The following is a 25,345-nucleotide window of genomic DNA, read 5'->3' on the forward strand; positions in this document are numbered from 1 at the left end:
TTGGTCATTCAGAAGTGCAATAGGATGCTTGTTTTAACAATCAGTATTTTTGTATGTAGAGTTTTATATTTTTTATACTTGTTTAAATTTTGTACTTTGGCATGTCTCTCTGTATCTAAACTAAGTGTAAGAAACATGCTAGATACTTTTATTCTTATCTTAAGCTCCTACTTGTTCTTTTACACGTCACATTATTCAGTTGTACTACTAAATCTATGAAATTAACTGTGCTTCATTGTGTATCAACAAAATCTAGTTAACTCAGCATTAAACTCTCCAACTAAGTTGTTCAACTAAGGTTTTCACATCAACTAAGTTGTTCAACTATGTGTTCAGATAAGATGCCCAAGGAGCTATAAATTATCACATCAACTAGTTTACAGTAACCTAAGTTGTTCGACTAAATAGTCATTAAAAGGATGATTAATAAAGTTGTTCAACTAAGCAGCTCAACTACGTTGCGCACAATAATTGAGGTCATTAAAGAACTGGACATTGCACATCATAAAAGATGTTGATTAAAGTTCCAACATAGTATCTGTAATTAAAAAAAAAAAAAAAAAACCCAAAAATACAAAACCCAGAATACTGTAAATTTGCAACTGAAAAATTGAATTGTCTAACATATACTAGAGGAAAAACTCTAAAAAAATAAGTTGTCTAATAAAATATAAATGCGAAATCACATGTTTTCTTGTTATGATTCCCCAACTGTCCACACCTTCCACACTTCATATTCCTCTTCAGAACTTGACCACGTGAAGGGATCATTTTCTTCTTCGGACACCCACGCCGAGATTGCTGAGTTGGAGGACCAATAGCAACATCTTCTTCAGACTCATACCTCACGAATGAAAATATGGCTTCACCATAGATATCTCTATAAAATGAAGTAAAGAAGATTATGTCAATAAATGAGTAGACATCAATCCTTGTGTTCACCAATACACAAACAACAAGCACACAAGGGAATTCACTTGTTTTCCAAAGACGGCACGAACAAGAATGCTGAGCCAGATCCATAATAGCAACCGGGATGCAATGAACTTCCATCACTATTCTTCTTAAAAATTTCCATGTACGACATCCCCTCACCATATTGTCCAATTTCTCATCCAATCTTGGGCATATAAATGAAGGCCACCTCGTTGCAAGGTCGCGCATTCCACTCATCTAGGTCGTCAATAGTCCCCTAATATAGTCGATAAGATTTGTCACCAGCAAGTCACGAAATTCCAAAATTTGAGAATTCAATGACTCCACAACATTTGAGTACATCTCCTCATATCTAGTACCTTAGAAATGTGCTCTAGCCTAGTTACCATATGGCAAATCAGACAAGAAATTTACATCCTTTCTCGATCCATCAACCATCAATTGTTCAATTCTCTGAGCGAAAACTTCTTTGTTAGCAGCATATGCACATACCACGAATTAGTTTATAATAGAATGCATAAAGCTAGAAGAAACCCCTTTCAACTTATCTTTCAAATTCATCTTCAAATGCAATAGGCAGAATGAATGAAAACAGTCGGGGAAAACAATTTTTACACCTTCTAAAATACCGTAATTCAGATCAGAAATAAAAGTCAAAGGACTGTCTGAATTCAGACCCTCCTTCAAATGTGTCAAGAACCAGTTCCAATTATTATCATTCTCTTCACGCACCACAACAAACGCCATAGGAAAAAGATCTATATAATAAAATTACAAAATCATCGGTTAATCAAAGTTGTAACTAAATTGCATACAGTGATAAATAAAAATAAATGAATAAATAAAATTGGTACAGCTGAACAACTCATATGCAACACATGTCTTCATGAAAAAATAACTCAACTTTGTAGCTAAAACTAGCTCTGCCAATAAATTGTCTATACAATGTACTCAAATTAGCTATACAAATAAGTTGCATGAAAATAAGTATACACAACTAAGTATCATTCATGCAACACATGTATGCATGAAAAAAGGGAAAATAAAGAACTAAACTCAACTTTGTTAAAATAATGAAAAACTTACCATCATTTCAATATTTTGAAATAGCATTGAGTAGGATTCCCTTATATCTTCCGTTTAAAAAAGGCCCATATACAGATAAACTTGGGGGGCAGAAACGAAATCCAGTAAGATAAGCCCCAAAAGAAAAAAAGTAAAAAAAAAAAACAACAACGTAACACCATTTGCTCATTGTTAAAATCCTGATGAAAAACACTTCCAGGATGGATGCGACCAGCTTCGACAAATTAAGAATTAAGCATAGAATATAATGATGATTGTGTGCCAAACACAAGAGACCTATCCTTTTGAAGTGTTGTCCGTGCAACAAAATAGGATATATCTATACCATATTTGTTCTTTGATTGGTGGATAACATCACAGGAATATATGGTTGGCATCGAACGAATGTCATCAACAACAAACTCAAGCAAAAACATCAGCGTTCATCCTAATTTTATTTGCAGAACTAAAAACATAACCACATGTATGATACTTTTCGAATGTTCGAAATAGAAAAGCTGATTGAAATCCTCAATTGAAGCATGAACTCTCCACTGACAATTCTTAGTATCATTGTACTTGCAAACAACAGTAATATACAGTCAATCATTTGTCAAATAATAAAACATAAACCCAGACTCATAAGCGTATTTTGCTAAACCTTTCCTCAACTATGGAGCTCCCCCTTCAAAAACTTGCTCCACTGAATCAATCAACTTGATCCAATTTGAAGTCAACTCTTTTTGCTTGCTTGAGTTGTCTGGCTCATTAACATTTCCTCCATTCCTCCACTGAACCATTTCATTTATTGGACCAGTCACAGAACTTGATTCAACAAAATCAACATATTCCTTCTGGTTCACCATAACTTCTAACCCTGTAAGTGAACACTGATCAACTAAATCAAGCATAATAGACACATCATTATCATCATCTAGTAAACAGTGGCCCAAGTCAAAAAAAGTGTAACTCAACACTACAGTGCTAGCTCTCAATGAAGACCAATTTTTAACAACAAAATCAACCAAGCTCTGATAGTTCATACCAGAACTAAACTTCTTCCCTGCATGACAGCCACCAAACTTGAAAAAAAAAACACTGAACTTGCCATTCTGAAAAAACAATAACACACATACTCTTTACAGACATAGAAATACACATAAAACCATTACATAAGTAAAATTTTACTAAGCTCTATAACTAAGCTTTATAACAAAGTTCTGTAACACATGAAGATACCGACGCTCTATAACTAAGCTCCATGCATACAACTACAAACATAAGACATACACAACCAAAAAACACAAACAAAACATAAGTAAGCTCTATAATCAACATATTGTTTGCGTAAATGTAAGACATATAACATCACATATTTACCTGAACTTAGCTAGGATATTTAATGTAACAAAGTTGTCGCTAAATACTTCTCGACAAAAATATGTATAACAACATCAACAACACAAAAAATATACACAAACGAATTGTGTTTGTGTATATTAGATCTCGCTAACATAACAGACATATCTCAGATTAATAGTATACTTATGTGAGAATCATATTGTGCTTCTATCATCGCAACAGAAAACGGCCAAAAAACAATAAAGGAAAGACTAAACAATGATAAATAACAAAACGGCCCAAAAAGACTAAGATCGGTTCATTCTCGACTAAGATAAACATCAAAATGAAACATCAAAATGAAACATCACATGCATGAACTTACACGAATTACATAAAATTCGAATTACTTACAGGAATCGCACCGTACATCCCTATCCTCGCAACAAAAAATGGCAAATTGAACGAAAGGCTCGCAAATCACCAACGGATTCAGCGATACCCAGTAGTGAAGCTCAGAGCAGAACAAATCCAAAGTGATTAAAACGAGACACTATTTTATAGGGAAACACATGTCGGCTGATTATTTTAATATCGACTTTAATACCAAAAGGCTATTTCTGCAACTTCCTCTCCTATTGACCTATGTTAAAACACACGAAGGAGTTTTAACAAATAGCTAAAAATCGAATGTCATGTTAGGTATAAAAAATAATTTTCAGGGACCAGCAAACCAATTTCTTATTTTCATAATTAAATAAACATAAAATGCATTATTATATTCATTTGAGAATTTCGATATTATTATCCATACATTTTCGTGTTATACAAGAGTTACTATATTTATTGAAGTTAAACATATAAATTTATTTTTAATAGAAAATTATTCTAGACGATATATGTTATTATTATAATTAATTATTAGTGAACCATTTAAGTATTTGTACTTATTTTTATTACAAATGAACCGTAAACGATGTTGTAGTCGGCTATGTGTTTATGTTTTGGCGGTGTAATTTTTTGTCAAAAAAATAAAATAAATAAGATCAAAAGATCAGGTCTATGTTAGTAGGCCATGCCTCTTCAAGAAAAAAAAAACATCATGAATCCTCTGTTCCCATCCTTCGATAATATTAGTTCAACATTCTCTCTCATCAAAACTACAATTTCATCATTTCGTTCTAGGTTTCTCATTCAACTTCTATTTCACATTCGTAAGTTTTCTAAAGATTTACCTATCTTCAAATTTTATTTATGGATTTTTCTTCTTTGCAGATCTTCAACTTCAATTTCCCGACTCTGTGGCATTAAGGTATGTCAATTTTTTTTTTTTGGTGTGAAACTACATTACTAAATGTTCATTTGCTTTTGAATTTCATATTTGGATTTTCTGTTTACGTGAAAAGAAAAGTCGACTTCTTCATTCTATATTTTATGGAGATTTTACAGTTGTATTAAAGTTCATCTCATTTAACCAAATGTAGACATTTTTACAAAAAAAAAAAAAAATTGTCGTATAATGTTATTTTTTTGTTACTTGATAGTTGGTTGAAACTCTTCTTATTTGAAGTTCATGAACCATTCTCACTACTTATATTGTTCCTCTAAAATAGGTACTATATATTTAGCTGGTTGATTTAAACAACATTTGTCCTCTAAAATTTTTAGAAGGTTTGTGCATAAAAATATTAGCAGAGACAGTTTTGACAATTGAAGAAAACAGTAGACATCATAATAAATTACCAATAATACAATTTAGTGTTTGAGTTAGGTTTAATATTTACTAATTATGATTGTTTAATGCTTTTATACAATACTACAATAAACATGAACTTAAAATTGTTAGTTATGTGCACTTAGCTTGTTCAAATAAATAATAAGTCTTGTATAGAAAAACATATGATATAGAAAGTTTTCGCTTTACAAAGCTAAAATGTGTTGTCACATTCACTCTTATTTATTTTATATTCAGGAAGATTCGATCATGAGAACTGAATTGAGTCATATACTGAGTTAGAGACATCTCGCATGGATTGAACAACTTCGAAAAGAATCCAAACAGAATCAATTGGAGGGATTGTTATTTCCTTGTGTATCGATGGAGAAAATGACCCTGCAAATGTTGGGAAAACCTAAAATAGTTTTGTTGCCTTCTTCATTTATAGATGGACAGAAAGATACCAGAAAATGTGATGTTAATGATTCTAGTTTGCTGCAAATAAATGGGATTGCAAGATTTGCTGCCAGTCGCGAAGAAGGACATGATATTCCTCCATCAACAATGAATATAAATTTGGAGTCAAAAGGCCACTTGAAGAGAAACTCTCGAAATGATGAATTAAAAGATTGTCATTTAATAATACAATCTAATAATTTAAATCCATATCCTTTTATTTTATTATTGTTCTTTCAACTTTGATTCAACTATTTTAGCTAATTTGTCTTACATCTCTTTTGTAGTCATTGCTTATGAGTTCATCCATGTTGAAGATGACTGTGGTTGTGATACATCCACCAGCCAAGTTCTTTAACTTGCTTTGTTAATTACAATCGTTGAAGAAACCAACATTATAAAATATATTTTTACTATGCATTATTGTGGAATTTATATCAGACGGTTCGCACATCGATGTATTATCTCCAACATTTTAAAATACAGATCTCTTTATAAAACATAGGGTTAACTGCAAAAAATCCCCTAAACTTTGGACGTTTTTGCGCTTTACACCCTGAACGGAAAAAAAGTTGCACGAGCATACCTGAACTCTATTATTTTTAGCACCGATGTCCAAAATGTACATTTTTGGCCAAAATTGACCGGAATTCAAATCACGTGCCTAGCACGTGAATATAGTTGGGGTAAATTAGTATTTTCCTTTTACACCCATTTTCTTCATTTTTTTTAATAAATAATTAAAAAAGGAAAAAAAGAAAGAAAAAACAAAAGAAAAAAAGGGGAATATTGAATACCCATCATCTTCGTCACAGACACACCACCACACACAAATCAGACAACCACCCACCACCACCACCACCACCGAACCACTTTCAATCCATCCCCCATTTCTGCTAGTTCGATCTCGAAAATCTGCTATTCAATCCACCCCTTAACCATCACTAGGCAAAGAAATTGGGGTTTTTCCCAATATATATACACGCGAATATATATCTGATTATGTGCAATCAACGGACCTCTAATTTTCCCAATTGTTAGAAACAAAATCAGGCCGACTTTTATCCATCGATGCTATGGCGGCGAGCTGCATATGTACGGGGACGTCGACACTTTTCTCCGATTCCCAGAGGATCGTACGTTTCGGCGACTTGCCTTCTAAACGTCGTCGTTGCGTCTCCGCTGTTAGCAACCGTAGCTCAGCCCGTCGAATCGCAGTATGTAGCAGCTCAGACGGCGGCGGTAAATCCACTAATCAAACAGAAACTACAGGAATCCAGCTTTACAGGGACATCGAGAGGTTAGACCCAATTTATATTCGATTCTTTCTTGCGGTCTCTCATCAACTTTTGGGCTTTCGTTTTGGTGGTGCGATCGTCTGATTATTTGACCTAGATTGATTTTTACGAATTAAATTATTGTTTAGAAAATTGGAGTCGTGGAGAATTTGAGCAGATGAAATGCAGAACGGAGATATGATAATTGATACATGAACAGAAATTGTTAACATTCTTATTCTTCAATTACTAAGTTAGGGTATGCAATTCAGTTACACCAAAATATTGGAGTAACTATCATCTTACTTGAACATCTTTTGTAGTTGAACATATGCTTCATTAGTGGTGGTCAAACTCTTCTTCTCTCTGTCTCTCTCTCTCTACTTTTTTTTTCCGATGTTTTCAGGGCAAAGAAGAAGAAATATTCTTTATGTTTTGAGAAATTCTCTTACAGAAATAAATTATGAGTTGTGTCATTTAAGTACTTGTATATTCATAAGGTCTTTGCAAAGTGCGTTTTTTGAATATATAGGGTTGGGTCAATCCTAATCCGTGATCTCTTGACATATTTAATCCTAAATCTCAGACTCGCACATGAGAAATGGAACCCTATGATCAGAGTTACATATCACCGATTTCATATGTAGTAGGAGCATAGGGTTATACACCAGTTAAGGATATGCAGCAGTGGATACATATAAGAGCATACTTGTCCGAACTATATTAATAATAATGTTCCAACGCTCAAGTAAGTTGACTAGTGAATACATAAGAGTTGTCACTAAAGTAATAGCCACTGCAAGTTTTAACATACACTATATGAAACTCGGGCCACTGTGCAGTTCTTCCTGTTTCGTACAAAATTTTCAACACACACTATATTCTTTTCTTGCAAAATTACACATAGTACATATCTTAGTTCAAGCGTGCCCAAACACATGACTTGAGTTTTCTCCTTATTTATTCTCCGTGTGTATAAATCTTAAGAAAATCTCATCGAGCTATTAGGTAAATACAGATGACTGTGAGTAATCTATCTCAGTTACAAAGTTAATGGTGTAATCTCATCTTGGTAGTTCTTTAATAAGGCAATGTGTGCATGATCTATTCCTAATAAAATTGATAATGTCTCATCTCTTCACGTTTTTCGATGTCAGAAGTGATTTGGTCTGAGAGGGCTAATTTCGACTAATCAGACATGCATTTAAGTGTAAGACATCATATAAAAATTATGTTTGCAAATTGTACATAATTCTTTTCTACAGACCGACGGTTTGAACTGTAAAACCTTACTCTTTGTTTTTTATTTAAGAAATAAACAAACCCTAGGAATGGAAAATAAATAAATAAAACCCTAAGAAATAATTCGTATCCAGCATTTTATTGTGCTTGAGAATCCTCCCACAATCACTCCATTTTGTCAATTGTGTGCTCTTCCTTTTAAAATCAACAAATTTATAGGAATGGAAAAGTTCTCTTTTTTGGGCTCATAAACCATTACACCACGCTTCCAAATACATTACTATGTGCACGACAACTTATAGAATACAGTTCTTCCTCTATCAAGATCGATATGATATTGTATAATCCACTTAAAGTTTGCTTTGTTTGATGGTATCTACTTGTTTCATCTGCAGAATACTTACAGAGACTGCGAAGCAATCTCAAGTTGGTTGGGGTGGTTCAGGAGATTGGAGTGAAATTGAGGTATGCTTTATTTATTAGCTGACAGCTATCCTCGAAATGGATTATCTTTTTGTTTTGTTTTTTTTCAGTTTGTTGTGTATGCTTCATGTTTTCTCGTTTTATTTAATTTACTCCTCCAAAGTATTTGAAGTCATTAGTTTACTCTTGGTGCATGTATTTTTTAATACTGGAAAGGCAGTGCAATATATGGTCTTTACTTTTAAGGCCTCATTGAAGAAAGAAATTGACTATGTACAGTTTTTGAATGTCAAAGATATGGGTTAGTTCTCAAGCGTAAGTGGCATCTAAAAATATGCTCTGCATTGAGGGATAAATTGTTCGATTAACAAATGCATATTTTACAGGGAGCATGGGTATTGAGGCCAAAAAACTCCAAGTCAACAGCAATCGTGCATTTTATTGGTGGCATATTTGTGGGGGCTGCCCCACAGCTTACTTACCGATTATTCCTAGAACGCCTTGCTGATAAGTGAGCTGTTTTACTGACAAAATAGTTTGAACCTTAAATCCAATCATCACTTACATGTGCAAACACCATCACACTATCACGACATGCCTTTCTGAAATAATTAAATTTACGGGTGTAACCTAGTTATTTTATGTCCCATTGTTTTTAATTTGATACTGTGTGTAACTTGCTTGGTCTGCACTTTGTGGCGCAGGGGTATATTAGTTATTGCCACACCTTATGCGAGTGGTTTTGATCACTTCCTCATTGCAGATGAAGTGCAGTTTAAATTTGAGAGGTGTCTTAGGTATCTCCAAGAAACAGTAAGTTTCATTTAAAGCATGTAGAATTAGCTGTATACGGTTTATGTATTCTTGAGCTGCTTTGTTGCACAGGTTGAAGACATTCCTACTTTTGGCATTGGTCATTCACTGGGATCCGTCGTTCATCTTCTGATAGGTTGATGTATCATTTGTATTATATTTTTCTCACAAAATTTGTGTACAAAACTAACATCAATTGACAACTTATTGTCTAATTACCAGGCTCGAGATATGCTGTGCAAAGAAATGGAAATATATTAATGGCATTTAATAACAAGGTACTGCATGATTGATGTCCGTATCTTTCATTTCTGAAGGTTGAGAAATATACTAGATAACAAGTATTTATATTGCTGTAAAATTCTAAAATCACAAGTTCTTCATTTTAACCAGTTCAAAAGTCGGGTTCGTGCCATATAAAGCAAACTACATGAGTATTAGTCTTCAACTGTTCACATAATGCAAATTTAATTTAAAGTACTTGTCCAAAATGACACCTTATTGTTAATTTTACTTTCAGGAAGCAAGCCTAGCTATTCCTTTGTTTTCACCTGTCCTTGTGCCGATGGCCCAAAGTATTGGACCATTTTTATCGCAAATCGCATCATCACCAACTATTCGCCTTGGGGTGAGATTTCAACTTACATCATCTTTTCTTTGAATTTTAATGTTGTCATTATATGTTGCTACTGATTCTTAGTTTCCATTTGTCACAAGTTGAATGAACTCCTTTTGAAGCTCTCATAATTGTGTCTAACTAATTCATGGATGCCATCAAATTGCATCTGCGCTCAATATGTCTATCCTGCTATCACCAAAACCCTTATATCATTTTTATAACTTTTAGTTTAAAAAACAACAATAGGATATATTTAAAATCATCCAGATAATTGTGTGTAATAAGTAATGGGGGCAACTATTTTGAATCCCAACTTTTGCTTACTTGAATACTACCAAGTTTAAAACCAAAATTGAGTACATATTTATCAGTTTTTTCTTACTTTAATACCAAAATAAAAAGAAAAGTACAAAAATACCCTTTCATACAAAATATCAATTATATCAATTTTTTTTAGAAATTACCTATTCAAAAACCAAATAAAAAAAAAAAGAAAAAAACCCTTTGTTGTAAAAAAAAAAACCTCCACCATTTCTTCTCCTCTCCAACCCTCACCGCCGCCGCCGCCGCCGCCGCCGCCGCCGCCGAACGCCGTCGAACGCCGCCGAACGCCACCGTAACTGCCGCGACAACCCAATTAAACCCTATCTTTTTCATCTTCTTAAATCCTCCAAAACATCTCCAAATTCAAAAAATCATAACCTCACAAAACTTATAATATGGAGTTATAAGACAATAATATGGTAGTATATGTGGAAAGAGAAGCCATTAAGGTAAGTATCGATGTCTTTTTTGAGCTTCGAAGTCGATTTTGAAGTTTTTTTTTTTTGAAACCCGTCGGCAATTTTCGACACATACAGGTCGATTTTTTGGTCAATTTTCGACACCAACGTGTCGAAAAAAAAAAAAAAAAAAAAAAAAAAAATCAAATTTCGACACTTACCTGTCGAAAATTCTCCAAATTTCGACAGGTATGTGTCGAAAAAATACTGTTGGTAAAAAAAAAAAAAAAAAAAAAAAAAAAAAAAAATTTTTTTTTTTTTTTTTTTTTTTTTCGACACATACCTGTCGAAATTTGGAGAATTTTCGACAGGTAAGTGTCGAAATTTGATTTTTTTTATTTTTTTTTTTTATTTTATTTTTTTCGACACATTGGTGTCGAAAATTGACCAAAAAATCGACCTGTATGTGTCGAAAATTGCCGACGGGTTTCAAAAAAAAAAACTTCAAAATCGACTTCGAAGCTCAAAAAAGACATCGATACTTACCTTAATGTGTTATCCTTTCATATATACTACCATATTATTGTCTTATAACTCAATTTTATAAGTTTTGTGAGGTTTTAATTTCTTTAGTTTTGAGATTTTTTAGAAGGGTTTGTTGTGAGATTTTGTAGAAGGGTTTGTTGTGAGGAAGATTTTTTAGAAGGGTTTTTGGGGAGGGAGAAGAAGGAGGTGGAGGAGGTGAGGGATTTGTGAGTAAGGAGGGAAATGGTTTTTTTGAATTTTTGATTATTTGGTATTTAAGAAAGAAAAATAGTATTTGTAATATTTTTTTGGTTTTAATTCATTAAGGGTATTAAAGTAATTTACAATTAATTATTTATTTTTTATTTTTTTGGTATTCAAGTAAGCAAAAGTTGGGATTTGAAATAGTGATCCCCATAAGTAATATGTTAACAGGTAATGTAAGGAAACATGAAGAGTAGCAAATAATAATTCGCAACGGCTATTGTTGTTGAGAAAAACCATCTGTATGCATCGTATTAAGGTCCAAAGGCCAAACAATGGCCTCTTAGGAAATCCTTCTTATATCCAAATGAATTTAGTTAAAGGAAAAACATGGTACTTTAGTTACTCATTGAACGAATGAATGCATTTTGAGCTATTTTGATGTTAAATCATGAAATCAGAAGGGATAAAAAATGAAATATTTAAATGGAAGCAGAACGAAACTAACATGAAACTTGAGAAAAGTTTTTCTTTTGTATGTGAGTAGTTAACAGATGAAACAAGCCTTGTGCCCCTTCTTCAACCCCGAATTTGATTAATAGTATAACATGGCGACTTTCAGACTTTAGAGGATGAATACCTAGTTATTGCAATGTGTTGTTTATTATAAATTTTGGTTTACCCCAAGTTTAAGTTTCATCAATTTTAATGTTTAATGTAGTTCGAACACGAGTTGAGTATAGCATATCTTACCCTTCATGTTGCATTTTGTTTTACTCAAAGTTTGTGTTAGTTTTGCGTGCTATTGCTTCATATAGATCAGGACTATTGAGCGATAATATTTTTTTACGAGTTAATAATTGCAGGCTGAGATGACTAGGAAGCAGTTTGAGAACCTTAGCCCTTCCATTTTGAAACAAGTTCTTCCTCTGGTTGAGCAGCTTTCTCCCTTGTACATGGACTTGGCTAAAGGCAGGGACGAATTTTCTCCTAGGCCCGAAGAAACCCAACGATTGGTAATATAGTTTATTATGCTTGAGCATTTTTTTTTTCTTTTGCACATCTAGAAACAAATTTAATGATGAATAGAAATCGATGATATTTATTTCGACATGATTTTGTTTGGCAGATCAGGTCTTATTACGGCATATCAAGGAATTTGTTAATAAAATTCAAAGATGATACGATTGATGAAACTTCCCGACTAGCTCAGGTTCTTAGCTCAGAATCTGCTATTAGTTCAATGCTGGATATGTCCATTCGTTCGTTACCAGGGGATCACGGTCTGCCTCTACAACAGGTATTTTAAGTTGATTTAAGTTTCATTCAAACATTTGAGGATGTATTTTACTTACAGTGTGTGCATGTAATTTGTTGTTTTACGCAACAATAAAATTTCATCCTAGTCAATGTGTTGAAAGAAGAACGACATGTTTTAAAAACAAAATAAAAAAAATCAGGTAATGCCAGATGTACCCCCAGGAATGGCAGATGCAGTAAATCGTGGAGGAGAATTATTGGCAACATTGTCTGCAGGTACACCATGGGAGTCGGTTGCCAAAGAAGTGGGCAGTACATTCACTACAGATTCACGAATTTTCCGCTCTGAAAATACAAAGGACATTGATCTTCTTGTCGACACTATTGCAAGTTGGATAGCATCCAACGCAGGTGCAAGGCTTTTAAGGTCGTAATACTAGAATAGAAGCAGCAATGTAAATGCATACAGAAAAATGTATACGTCTGATTCTTATCTATGGTGCCTGTATATGGTGTACATATGTAATATATATGATGACTCTTTGGTATGTAACAAACTCAGTCCAGGTTCACAAAGAAGCACAAAATATATAAAGAAGAAAAACAACTTTATAATCAAAACGGTAAATTCTTCCAAGTCTCCGATAGGGTGAATACTATGGTTCAGATGATCTTGCGTATTGATAAAGCGACTGGAAATCAGGTAATGGCTGGTGGATTCTTCACTGATAAGCAAACTTAAATTGGGCTCATTTTTGGTCCTATGAAGTTGGTTTATGGTCTCGATCAAGTGCTCTTCTGTTCAAAGTAAGTGAATGGGCACAACGCTGAAGTTGGTTTATGGTTATGATCGACGAACAAGGATATCCTCTATCCCTATTTCCCAAGGGAGGTTTACTGCCTTACTCCAACTCATAGATACTCAAAACACAAGAAGTTGTTGAAGAGAATCATTGGCTTGCTAATAATGTACTCTGGGGTGTAACAACGGCTAATTTTGCATTTACATCGGCTAAGACCTCCTCCTGAACCACCACCATGAAAAAATGGTACCCTAATTGTAGCTAATAACAAGTGTTAAGCTCTATATTTGAAAAAAGAAAACACAATTCAGAATAGTTATTGTAGTTCTTAGGTTAATTTTCTCTTGTTTTTAAGCTCATTTTTCCCCTTTTTCCTTTTAATACGTTTCAATCGGTTAACGGTTTCTAAGAAATGGAATACCAATATTGTGAATCCTCTCCGATTTCATAACAAGCTGTAATTCATGACATTTTTTTGACAAGTTATGTATTGTGAAAATGCTCATAAAGCTCTAAACTCATAATAACTCACGACAAATTAACATATAAAAAAAGGCCAAAGAACTGAAGCACCATCGGAGCATCAAGCCGTTCATCACGTCAAAGCTGGTATAACCTGTGTCTGTCATATATCAAATTAGAGACATAATTCATTTTTTTAATTAATTTAATACTGTACCAAAACTTGTTCTAACCATATCTAGCTTTCCACGGAAAATGAGCTCAACTTCTCTGCGTAGATTTTCTACGTCAATAGCGTAGTCGTTAAATTTGTCTTCAAGAATCAATTGCTGCAACTGTTGCCTCATTCTCGATAATGCCAAATCCAATTCACAGACGTCCTTAAAGACAAGAGCATCACTCGATCTCAGCATCAATAAGTTCTTCACTGCATAGAGGGCCTGCACAAAAAACATGATTATTAAATGGTTCATTTAATAATCGGTTCAAAGTTACCGCAAAATAAAATATAATACAATAAAAGACCTTTTCCTGTAGATCAAGGTCTGGCGACAAAAGTAGACCAATCACAGATTTTAACAAGTGCTGATTTCTTAAGAAAGGCAGTTCCCTGTTACTTGTGCCATCCAACTGAAACTCGACCAGATCTGACAAGAGAAACACACATTTCCGGTGTAATCTGATATCAATGCTTGAGTTACTCAGAATTTTCTGCATTAAAAAAACCAAGAAAAAAAAAGAGGAATAATCAATGGAACTTTTAGAGCTTGCTAATACGATGCGTCTCATTATTCCAAAGTGGTAATTGCATTAATCAATCCGTTCAACCTGAAGCATCAAGTCTCCAGCTTCCATATAGAATAAATCTTGTCCCTCAGGATAATTTCTAATCAAGGCTGAAATTGCGTATAATGATTTTGTCGCTTCTTCAACAAAATCAGAGTGTGCCATCTCCATTAATTTTGCTAGTACCCCAAGCTCCAAAATCTGATACAGTAGTAGAACCTCGATAAATTAATACTCGATAAATTCCGGTTCCAACTCGGTAAAAACGTACTAAATTATTAGCTCGATAATTTAATGTGTCACTAAATTAATAGAATTTTGCTAGACCTGACTGTATTAATTGATAGAGATATAACTGCATTTTCAAATTTTAATATGCAGTTTTTAGTGGGCAAAGATTACGGGTGTCTCAGACACAAGAAACAACATTGAATGATTGAATGGAAAAAGGGTAATGAATGGATACCTGGTTTTGAACAAAAGGATTGTTTTGGCTGGCTTTGCCAAGAATCCAAGCAGATATAATTCTTATTTCGGGGTTTGGATTGTTAAGTTCCTTTATCACTGCAGTTAGCCCTCCAAGTTTGTGTAAATCTGGACAATACAACAACAATCATATATACTGCTGAAAAAATATCATAACAAAACAAGTGAAAACATTTGCTATTATTCACTCTGTAGCATGTGAACACCGACAAAAGATAAACTTATAACATACATGTTTTTCTTTATTACAAACCAGCTTTTTAACACTCCCTCTGGCACAAACTCTTTTGCTGCTATTTTCTTATAAACATAAAAGATATAGAATCTAATTCCTCAATAAAACCTTATTCCTCCAAATTTTCCATCCACATTCAAGTATTAATGCAATACCACTAATTTTCCGACCACTATTTTTAGTGTAACGAGACTAACTCTCAACCACTAGTTTTAAGAACAACATTGTAAGATTAGTTATATTTTTCACTTAACTCTCACCTAAAGCTACCTGCCATAGCAAATAGGATAGATAACTTTAGGATGGAACGAGTACATTCTTCCGATAAACAAACTTTCAGCAATAAGTTTATTGATTTTCATCAAGCAAGCACATCTTTGACAGGTTCAAATAATGTTCCAAAGACTAACAACAAATAGGTTCTCAAAGTAAAAAATAAATTCTCATAATTACTCAAAATAATTTTCATAAATTTAAAAGGAAAAATGTAAAAGCAAGTGATCTGATTAAAGCAGAATCTGAAAAACAATATAAGCATGATAGATAGTACCCATAATAACAGTCTTCCTTTCTTATTCTCCACTGTGAAATCTCATTTCTTGTTTTTTTCTTTGCCTTTGTGTTTAAAACCCCAAGCTTTGCAGAATTACCTAGTTGAATCTGACTACTTCAACTTCTATTCTAATTTCCCGTTGCCATACACTGATTCTAGTTAGGGTTTTCACACCTTTGCACTTTAACTTACTGAACGTAATACTACTCTATCTAGTCCCAATAGTTGGAATGCATTCAATTGGTTCTTAATTTGTTAGACCTCCAAATATTTAGATAACCATATAAATCTCCCCAAAAGTTTTATCAAACTAACAAACTGACCAAAATTTCAATTTGTTTGATGATATTTGTAGTGGAAAGGATTCAAATAATAAATAATTGCTGCATACCATTTGCATTTTCTATCGGCTCAACAAGTACAAGGAGCTCCTGTAATGCGCGACGGCGGTCCTCTAAAGATAGAGATAAATTATTCAAATCATTTATTGCAACTGTCATCAATTTGGCATCTGATGGCATCTGTAATTTCTCCAGTTCCTACGTCAGCATACAAAATGCAAAAATATCAGATCTGCAGAGTAAAGAAACAGAACAACAGGAGTCTTTTTTATATAATGAAACTAACACAAGAGAAACTCAATAGCGCCCTACTTGAAGAAATGACAAAGAAACAGTTTATTTATTTAAGTTGCGGATTATCATTTGATAAACCATCACTTTAATACTTTTAGGTGATAAGTGTGATATGTTAAAGCAGTTACATGACTATATTAATTTGCAGGGAACAATGTTACTGAAAAGAAACTATAAGTATATAAAACATAAGTTTGAATTCAATAACAAGAAATAAAACCTTGATTTCCATCTGACGTTGCTTCAGCTCTTCGGGGGAAAGGCGCTGAACGTTTAATGTAGTTTCTTTTAACTTTGCTGGATCTGAATGACCTACCGAAATCAAACATAATAAAAACAAAACTGAATTATAGTATAGACTAAAAGAATGTTTATTTCACATCTCCGATTATGTTACATACATTAAATAATCTAACTTAGTTATTTGGCGACTTTTCGCATTTAACTGGAACCACAGTAATTAATTATTCACTCATGATTTAGTCCAACGAGATAATTATTCTTGGATAAATTCAAAATAGGCATTCATTCTTATATAGGTTTTAGATAACGAATTACTGAATCTCAAGAAATAGAAAAAAAGAAAGCCAATAACCAGAAACATATTGATCATGAGTTCAATGGAGAACCTCAACCTAGAACTATCAATTTTAAATAAAAATATTATTTCCAGAACGAATTTCACAAATAAATAATGTATGAAAGCAGCCAGCCCAGCAGTAATTGAATGAATTGACTCATTGAGAGAGAGAGAGAGAGAGAGAGAGAGAGAGAGAGAGAGAGAGAGGTGTAAAAGAAGAAACAAAAAAGGAAGTACCAATTGCCCACTGTAACATTCCGTCAAGGGAAGAGAAGCCGCCGTCCAAATGGGTATCCTCCTCCACAAGCAAATAATCATCCGCCGCCGACTTATTTAATCGGTCTGCGCAGGAAAACCCCATCGCCGTTAAAACAAGCAAAGCTGAGACTGCAATACAACGCCGCCCCCCCATCTTTGATTATCTCTTTTTTTCTTGAAATTACTTTTTATTTATTTAACAGCTGCTCTAAATCCTATCAACCATTATTATATTTTGTAATTAGCTTAAACCAGCAGCCAACCCCATTTTTCCAACTCAAATGCCCTTAATTCCACTTTGCACCCTTTAAATATAGTGTTTTCCATTTGCACCCCCCACAAAACATTAATACCACTTTGCACCCTTTAAAGGAAATAAATCATTCACATTCCACGCCAACTGTAATATTAATATTGATGAGTATAATAATTTCATAGTATTTCCAAGATAAAAAAAATGGCCAAATCCCATTGTTAGTCCCTCATCTTTAGATTTCATCTCACTATAGTCCCTCATCTCTCAAATCCATCTCATTCTCGTCCTTACTTTCACATTCCTATTAACTACTGTCAACTACTAACAGAAAGTCAGTCAAATCAATTAAGAATAAGGATATTATGGACATTTTACTTTTCTAATTTCTTCAAAAAAAAACGTACTTAATTCATTGCAACTCTAAAAGTAAAAGAAAATGAGGTTTGTATTGTAAACAATTCATAGAAATACAATACATAAATAAAAAAAAAGAACAATGAATTTTTTTTTCCAAAATATATTATAATATATTTTCCTAGTAACAAACCATGCTAATGAAATCATGACTATCAGACATTCTATTTTACAAACAAAATTCCAAACCATGCTGATGAAATCATACCTATCAGACATCCTATTTTACAAACAAAATTCCAGCATCAAAACATAGCTAGTGAAATCAAAAATACTGTTTTCAAAAAAAAAAAAAAATCAAAAATACTCCATAGTCCATATTTATCCTCAAAACAAAAAAATAATTAAAAGTACAACTTATTTCGTAAGTGTACTCATTCTCCTCGCCTCAGATTTTCCACTTTTTTCTTTGCAAGCTTTGATTTCGCCACACCCTGCAATGATTTCGAGGTGACACATCTTTTGCCATGCTTAATAAAATTTGTCTTGATTGAAACTTCCCCAATATTGGTAGTAGTTTGGCTTGAATTTGCCCCTGTAACTGTAATAGTACTTTGTACATTCTGAACCACCTATATCCAGAACAATAAAAAGTGAATGAATAAGTACTTAAAGTAAACTATTACTTTACTCAAAAAATAAAAAGTAAACTATTACTAAATACATGTACTGACTGACACAAAGAAAAATAATTTACTCACATTTTCTTGTGCTAATAATACATGTAACTCTGATTCTTCTTGTGGCATGTACTGGTGGTTAGGAGCATAAAAATCAAGATTTCTCCAAATTTTTGCTGCTGGAGCATCACATTTATTTCTTCTATGGCCCTCTTTGAAACATACACTGCACTTGATCTTCCTCTTCTTATGTGGTTCTTTTACTTGACCAAGAATTGCATCAACACTCATTGAAACCATACTATTACTAGTACAATTTATTGCTGACACATGAGTAGTTGATGAAGTACTTTTATTTTCCCTTCTTTGCTTCTTTTTAGAAGAACATGTTAGTGTGTTGTGCCCATCTTTACCACATACCTTGCAAGATAGAGTTTTTTGACCTGTTTTTTTCAGCTTTTGTGGTCCTTTGGTAGAATGACCATGTTCGTCAGCTTCTCTTTTTCTTGCCTTTTTAGGCCTACCAGGTAATCTAATTGTTCCAGTTTCACTGACAGTTGCTTTCTCGGTTTGTGGCCAATATTGCGGACCTTTGACTGGATATATGATGTGCTTATATGATCTTACATGCATTTCTTTCTGAGTAATACTCATGAACATATTCCTCTGGAATTTTCCCAGACCATGCAATAGCACATACTCCATGTGTACAAGGAATACCTGTCAAGTCCCATTTTCTGTAAGAGCATGTCTTGTTATCAATATCTACAGCATATCTGGAACCATAAATATCCCTCACTTCAAATTTTCCAATCCCCTGCATGCGTAGCAATACATACTCTGCATTCATCCTTCACCTTTTCTAACTTTTTCTGCACTTTTGGACAAAGCAGGCCTGCATACTTTGTGATCTAGTCCAATGTTTTGAAAACCGGACCGGACCGGCCGGTCCGACCGATTCAACCGCGAACCGCCGCCATGTCCGGTCCGGTTATAGGTGAAAACCCAAAAACGTCAAAAAACCGGGTTAACTACCGAAAACCCGGTTCGACCGGTAAAAACCGGTAAAACCGGGAACCAGTCCAAGAACCGGGTTTTAACTCAAAAGAAGGTGTCATGGCCGGATCCGCTTCGAAAATGGTCGGAGAAGATTGTGGGTGGACAGATCTAGTCGGATCCGGGTCGTATTGTCACCCAATCGTAGTGGTGGATGCCATATCTATCAATCGAGGAAAAGAAAAGGAAGAAGGTCAAGAAAAAAAAAATGAAAAAAGAAATGGAGAAATGAAGAAATGGAGAAAATAAAATATATGTGTGGAAATGGAAAGAAGATGTAATAAACATAAGGAGAACAATAAAGAAAAAGAAAAAGAAAAATAAAAAAGAAAAGAAGGGAAGAAGATGCGGGGGTGGTTTCTGCGTGAAACTTACGAGGAAGAAGAAAGGAGAGAGAGGGGAGATGAGAGAGAAGAAAGAAAAAAATGATTATAAATTCATTTTTTATAAAAGTAGTGGAGTTAGTTGGATAATAAAGAGAAGAAAGAGGGAATAAAATATAAAAAAAATATAAAATATATTACATTTAAGTTATTAAATTAATAAAAAAATTATATATAAAAAAAGTGAAAAACCCGGTCGAACCCCGGTTGAACCGGTCGAACCGTGACCCAGTGGTGTGTCCGGTTCGATGTCCGGTCCAGTTTTCAAAACATTGATCTAGTCCCTCCTAGATTGCAATCTCTTCATCAAATATATTCTGATTGTCTCCACCATTCCAAGCAATGGCTTAGCCCTAGCATCCAGTATAACCCAATTGAAGGTTTCCGACAGATTGTTAAGAAGAATATCACATTTAGGTGATGTTCTAAAGTATGATTTATTCCAATGTGTTGGATTAACTTCGGCTAGCCATTTAAATGCTGACTCGTCAAATTCTTTCAATGAATTCATCTCACCCTTGAATTGATTCGGATGTGTAGCCCGTGCAACTTTCCACATCCTATCTTTGAGTGCAAAACTATTGTGATCCTTCTTGAAATTATTATACATATGTCTAACACAATATCTATGCTCAACTCGCGGCAAGAGATCATAAATAGCAGGTTTATTTTTTCACATGGATTCATCTTCTCCACTCATTTCATAGTCACTGTCACATAAGCTTTCTTGATCACTTGACTCGAATTCATCTTCAACATGAACCTTCTCGTTCACAATATTATCAAAATCTTTTTCGACAACAAAATTATTCTGGCAAAAGGTTAGAGTATGATTGGCATATAAAAACTTCTATTTCACTGTAATATTTTCCATACTCTGCCAATTGAAATGCATCCTCATCCGTTAGCATAAAAAATAATTCTTTATCATCTTCGTGGCCTGGTATTCTGTAATACAAGCCTATAAGATTTTGAAACCCTAACAATTTTCCAACTTCATCCATTGTTGACAGAGACATTTTTACTAAATTCCATGTAATCTATATAGTCAACTTCTCCTCCGAAATAAATTTTATTTGGAATCACCAAAAATTCTCCACTATGGTAAACTTTGATTGTAAAATATACACTATCTGGCCCTGCATATGATACAAAATTTACTGAGTTATCTATTCATCGTTATCGTATAGCATATTCAATAGACAATAATTCTACCAAAGAAAGTCACTTGAGAAATCAAACAAACAAGAAAGTAAAAAGAAAGTTGTGGAATAACTTACTGTAACCAGGCGAACAAGAATCCCCTCTTTTACGAAGCAACATTAAGCTTTCAAATTGCTTTCAAATCTTTGAAAACCCCCAATTCTCTCTCAATTCTCGTTCTTCTACTGAAAATATGCCATTCTCTCTTTCCCTCTTAATTCTCAATTGTTTTCTCTTTCCCTCCAAATTTCTCAATTATTCTCCCTTTCCCTCTCAATTTCTCAATCGTTCTCTACTTCCCTCTCAATGACTGAAAATGAGCTGAGTAACGGTTATACAAGTATTTTACCAGTTTTGCCCTTATGTAGTGGAATGTGTCTTAATTTTTTGATTGATTTGCCGCCAATTTTGACGGACCCGTGAAAGAAAGGATGAGAATGAGATGGATTTGAGATATGAGGGACTATAATCGTGCATTTAAGAGATGAGGGGCTATAGTGGGATGAAATTTAAAGATGAGGAACTAACAGTGGGATTTGGCCTAAAAAAATTCTTTTGTGTGGTAAAATATAATTCCAATAATAGAATTTTCATAAAACAATTACAAAATCATTGGATAGCTATGTCTTTAAATTTATTGGAATTGGTAAAAAAAATTGTTTTTTTCTTTTGGTATTAAAGTATATTTTTATGCAATATTGTGAAAACATAGCTGATGATATGAAAAAATAATATTGTAATACTATGTACCAACAAGAGAAAAACTTTCGTATGAAGTATTTATTGAGCCTATTTCATCTTTATAATAGTATTTATTTTTGTTCTCGAAATGTTAAGTTAAGTTGTTTATTTTCATGCACCGTTAAATTATTTTCTTATTATATGACTCAAAAATTATATTTTGTTACACGAAAATAACATCCAAACTTTTTGTTTATCAAAGACCTACTACAAATCAAATAATTTATAGAGGAAATTTTAATAAAATATTAATTGGGGTGCAATGTGAATAATTTATAATTTTTTAAGAGTGCAATTTGTTATTAATTTTCTTTTTCAGGAGCGCAAAGTGCCAAAATATTACGTTTAGAGGGTGCATAGTGAAATTAAGGCTCTGGTTGGTTCATGGATTTCAAAATAAAGAAAATAAAAATGCAAAGAAAAATGAAATCAAGGACTTTTGAAATTCTTATTGTGATTTGGTTCCTGAGAAAAATAGTGATGAAAATGAATACGTAGAAAATTACTTCTCTTTGTTTTGTTTGTTTCCAGGAAGAGAATGAGTAAGCTTAAAATAACATTAAATTATTACTCAAAACTAAATTAAATAATAAAAAATGAAAATAATCTCCAATATGCATATCACCTCACACCACCATACCACCTAACCAAATTATCTTTTCTATCAAATTGGAGAGAGAAGAGAGGGTAGAGAGAGAAGATTTGACAGGAGGAGAGAGAGAGGGGGGAGAGAGAAGACTTGAGAGAGAGAGAGAGAGAGGAGAGAGAAGGAAGGAGAAGAGAGGGAGGAGAGAGGGGAGAAAAGGGGGAGAAGAGAGCTCAATAAACATGGCCGACCGGAAATGCTCAAGCGATGAAAAGAGGTTGGTTGGCGGTGGTGGAGAGGTCGCCGGCGGCAGTGACTGCAGGTGTTGTGTCGGCGGAGGTCGGCGTTGAGTCGGGTGTAGTGATTGCAGGTGTTGTGGCGGCGAAGGTCGGAGTTGAGTCGGCGGTGGAGGTCGGTGCTGTTGACTGTTGAGTCGGCGGTGAAGGTCAGCGTGGAGAGGCGGCGGCGGCGGAAGATTGATGGTGGTGGAGGCGGCAGCAAACATGGTCTTCTGGTAGATATTTGGGTGTTGGAGATGGTCGCCGGATCTCCGGCGAGGAGGTGGTGGAAGGCTGAGCTGTTGACGATGTTGGAAAATCGACGGTGGTGGTGATGGTGGTAGAAGTGGCGGCGAAGAGTTGAACAAAAAGTAATGTAGAAAATAAGATGAAAGGTCCGATTGTTTCTTTTCCCCAGCTTTCCTCATTTTTTTGGGGGAAAATGGTTTTTAGCTAAAAAAGTTTTCCTCTTTTTCTCCCAAAGTATTTTACCTTTAATAAACCAAACAGGAAAATTAAATTACTCAGAGATTTCACCTTTTTACGGCGACTGAAATGATAATATTTGCAACTCAAAGAATCCTACACTTTGAGGAACATGAAACTTTTTACGGCCAGACCAATCTCCAATCTCGAGATCGATCGACGAAGAAATGGTAAGTTTTGCTCTAATTACTTTTTGATAAACCATCTCTAACCGAATTAGCCGAATATTTTATGTGTTGATGCTTAATTAATTATTATTTTTCTTCCATGATGATTTCTTTAAATGGTCATTTGGTTTACTCAATCTCCAAAACATAGCCAAGGTCGTTATAAACTAGATAGTTCAATCGTAGGATATGGGGATCCATGCTAGCATACACTAGAATGTGGATGAATTGTTGTTTTGGTATATAATATATCCTATAATTTATCCTTAACTAAGTTTGCAATTTGTATTTGGTGTGTCATTATATAGTTGTTGATTAATTGGTATTGTTCGCTAGTTTATTTAATTTTTGCAGACAAATACAGTTAGGTGCACTTTTATGGGAAGCATTTGCTGAATAAATGGATGCATATCTCTCGCCAACGATGATCAAACTGGACCTATGGCGGCCATTCTTCAATTTTGCAGGATTAATACTTAGGTATGTGATATTTAACGCTAATTCATATTTTATTTTCTAGTTTTTGTAGATTTTCATTATTTCACCCTGAAATCAAAATTAGAAACCACGAGTATACCAAATGATCTATATGGAGCCTTAACTACAAAGAGAAGTACAAAAAATATTCGTTAAAATTTTCATTGAAAAAACTTAACTATAAAAACTAATCTTATCTTTTAATCTATGAACTCGCGGGCTTGCTGTGAGTGAAAATTCCACATCAGTTAATCAACTATTGGTCGTTTGTTGACTTGGTCGAATGATCCACTTCTTATCCATATTTTTCATTGGTCAAGGTTTTTGTTACTTATGTTACTAGGTGATGGGGCTTAAGAAACGCATTGAAGATGTACAAGGGTGGTTAGCAATTGTTGATTCATAATGATATAAAGTATTAAATATGAAACTCTTTATCTGAAAACAAGTTCTCCAAATGGGTGAAATTTTTGAAGTGGTGATTGATTATCTTTGGTGTACGAGAAAAATAATAGGTACTCATGTTGAATCTCTTGAATTTTATATTACCGATGAGTAGGGAATATGTGCTTGCTCAAATAAAAAAAAATTAGTTTGCTTTTATTTCAGTTTATGTGACGTTAGAAGGATCACCGTGGATCACATTGCCTGCTCCGTTTTTTTTTATTTGCTTTGAGCTATTAATTAGGTTGCGAAAGGGCTGCTCCAACACTTTAAGAAATAATTCTGTTTTTTTTACAATAAATTTTCGAACCTTTTTTTTTTTTTTTTTTCTTCTTTTGACCCTCTTGTGTTGCAATTTGTTCACTTCGTTAGTCTTTTCTTAAGGCAGTTGGCCAGGAAATAATATTAATTTAGATGTCAGCCTGCTACCTACTTCTATACTACAAAAGTTGAGACAACTTTATTTATCGTTTTTATCTCACTTGATTGGTCCTCTAAAAGGATTATGTGTATTTTGGAAATCGACTTCACTTACTTAACTTTCTCTGCAGATACCGGCACCCGATTACCATATTTGTTTTGCAATATCCTTTTGAATTTCACTTTCCCTAAAATTTCACAAGTCCCTTAGCCCTTGATACGATTCGATTGACCATTATTCACATTAGTAGAGCTTTGATACTATTGCTCTAGGATAAATAATATCGATTCCTTAAAGTTGACTCTACATGATTTGTGTAGCCATTTATATTAGTAGAGCTAATAATTTCATGTTAGAATCCAATTCCTATAATTTAATGATGTGAGTTTACAACATTTACCTCCAACAACTTTCA

At 33.8% G+C, this 25,345-nt stretch overlaps 2 protein-coding genes, 1 long non-coding RNA gene and 1 pseudogene across 7 annotated transcripts; 2 read left to right on the forward strand and 2 right to left on the reverse strand.

Moving 5' to 3' along the window:
* The first annotated feature begins 6,260 nt into the window (after positions 1-6,260).
* Positions 6,261-13,221, forward strand: LOC105970721 (Gut esterase (DUF1350)). Its single transcript, XM_012995546.2, has 10 exons — positions 6,261-6,815; positions 8,430-8,499; positions 8,844-8,968; positions 9,162-9,270; positions 9,343-9,406; positions 9,493-9,548; positions 9,791-9,898; positions 12,207-12,356; positions 12,470-12,640; positions 12,801-13,221. The coding sequence occupies exons 1-10, from the start codon at positions 6,592-6,594 to the stop codon at positions 13,032-13,034; spliced, it is 1,311 nt and encodes a 436-aa protein (XP_012851000.1). The 5' UTR covers positions 6,261-6,591; the 3' UTR covers positions 13,035-13,221.
* A 608-nt stretch (positions 13,222-13,829) lies between these two features.
* On the reverse strand, positions 13,830-17,677 carry LOC105970722 (ARM repeat superfamily protein). 2 transcript variants are annotated; one of them, XM_012995547.2, is made up of 8 exons: positions 17,378-17,677; positions 16,781-16,872; positions 16,317-16,464; positions 15,118-15,245; positions 14,694-14,852; positions 14,391-14,576; positions 14,099-14,305; positions 13,830-14,025 (listed from the first exon to the last, which is right to left on the reverse strand). In XM_012995547.2, exons 1-8 carry the CDS (start codon positions 17,550-17,552, stop codon positions 13,999-14,001), a joined length of 1,122 nt encoding a protein of 373 aa, XP_012851001.1. In that variant the 5' UTR covers positions 17,553-17,677; the 3' UTR covers positions 13,830-13,998. The 2 variants fall into 2 exon arrangements, with proteins under 2 accessions (XP_012851001.1, XP_012851002.1); XM_012995548.2 differs by having other exon boundaries at positions 13,830-14,019; positions 17,378-17,651.
* Positions 17,678-18,442: 765 nt separating this feature from the next.
* LOC148766933 (uncharacterized) lies at positions 18,443-20,737 on the reverse strand (annotated as a pseudogene).
* A 1,870-nt stretch (positions 20,738-22,607) lies between these two features.
* LOC148766934 (uncharacterized) lies at positions 22,608-24,967 on the forward strand. Of its 4 annotated transcripts, none has more exons than XR_016034372.1 (3): positions 22,608-23,330; positions 23,446-23,591; positions 23,925-24,967. It is a non-coding gene; the product is annotated as an uncharacterized LOC148766934 (long non-coding RNA). The 4 variants fall into 4 exon arrangements; XR_016034373.1 differs by having other exon boundaries at positions 23,953-24,967; XR_016034370.1 differs by having other exon boundaries at positions 22,608-23,591.
* The last annotated feature ends 378 nt before the right edge of the window (positions 24,968-25,345 follow it).

This window comes from Erythranthe guttata, chromosome 11 (assembly GCF_056151865.1).
Source record: "Erythranthe guttata isolate IM_541 chromosome 11, IM_541, whole genome shotgun sequence".
Lineage (NCBI taxonomy): Eukaryota > Viridiplantae > Streptophyta > Magnoliopsida > Lamiales > Phrymaceae > Erythranthe > Erythranthe guttata.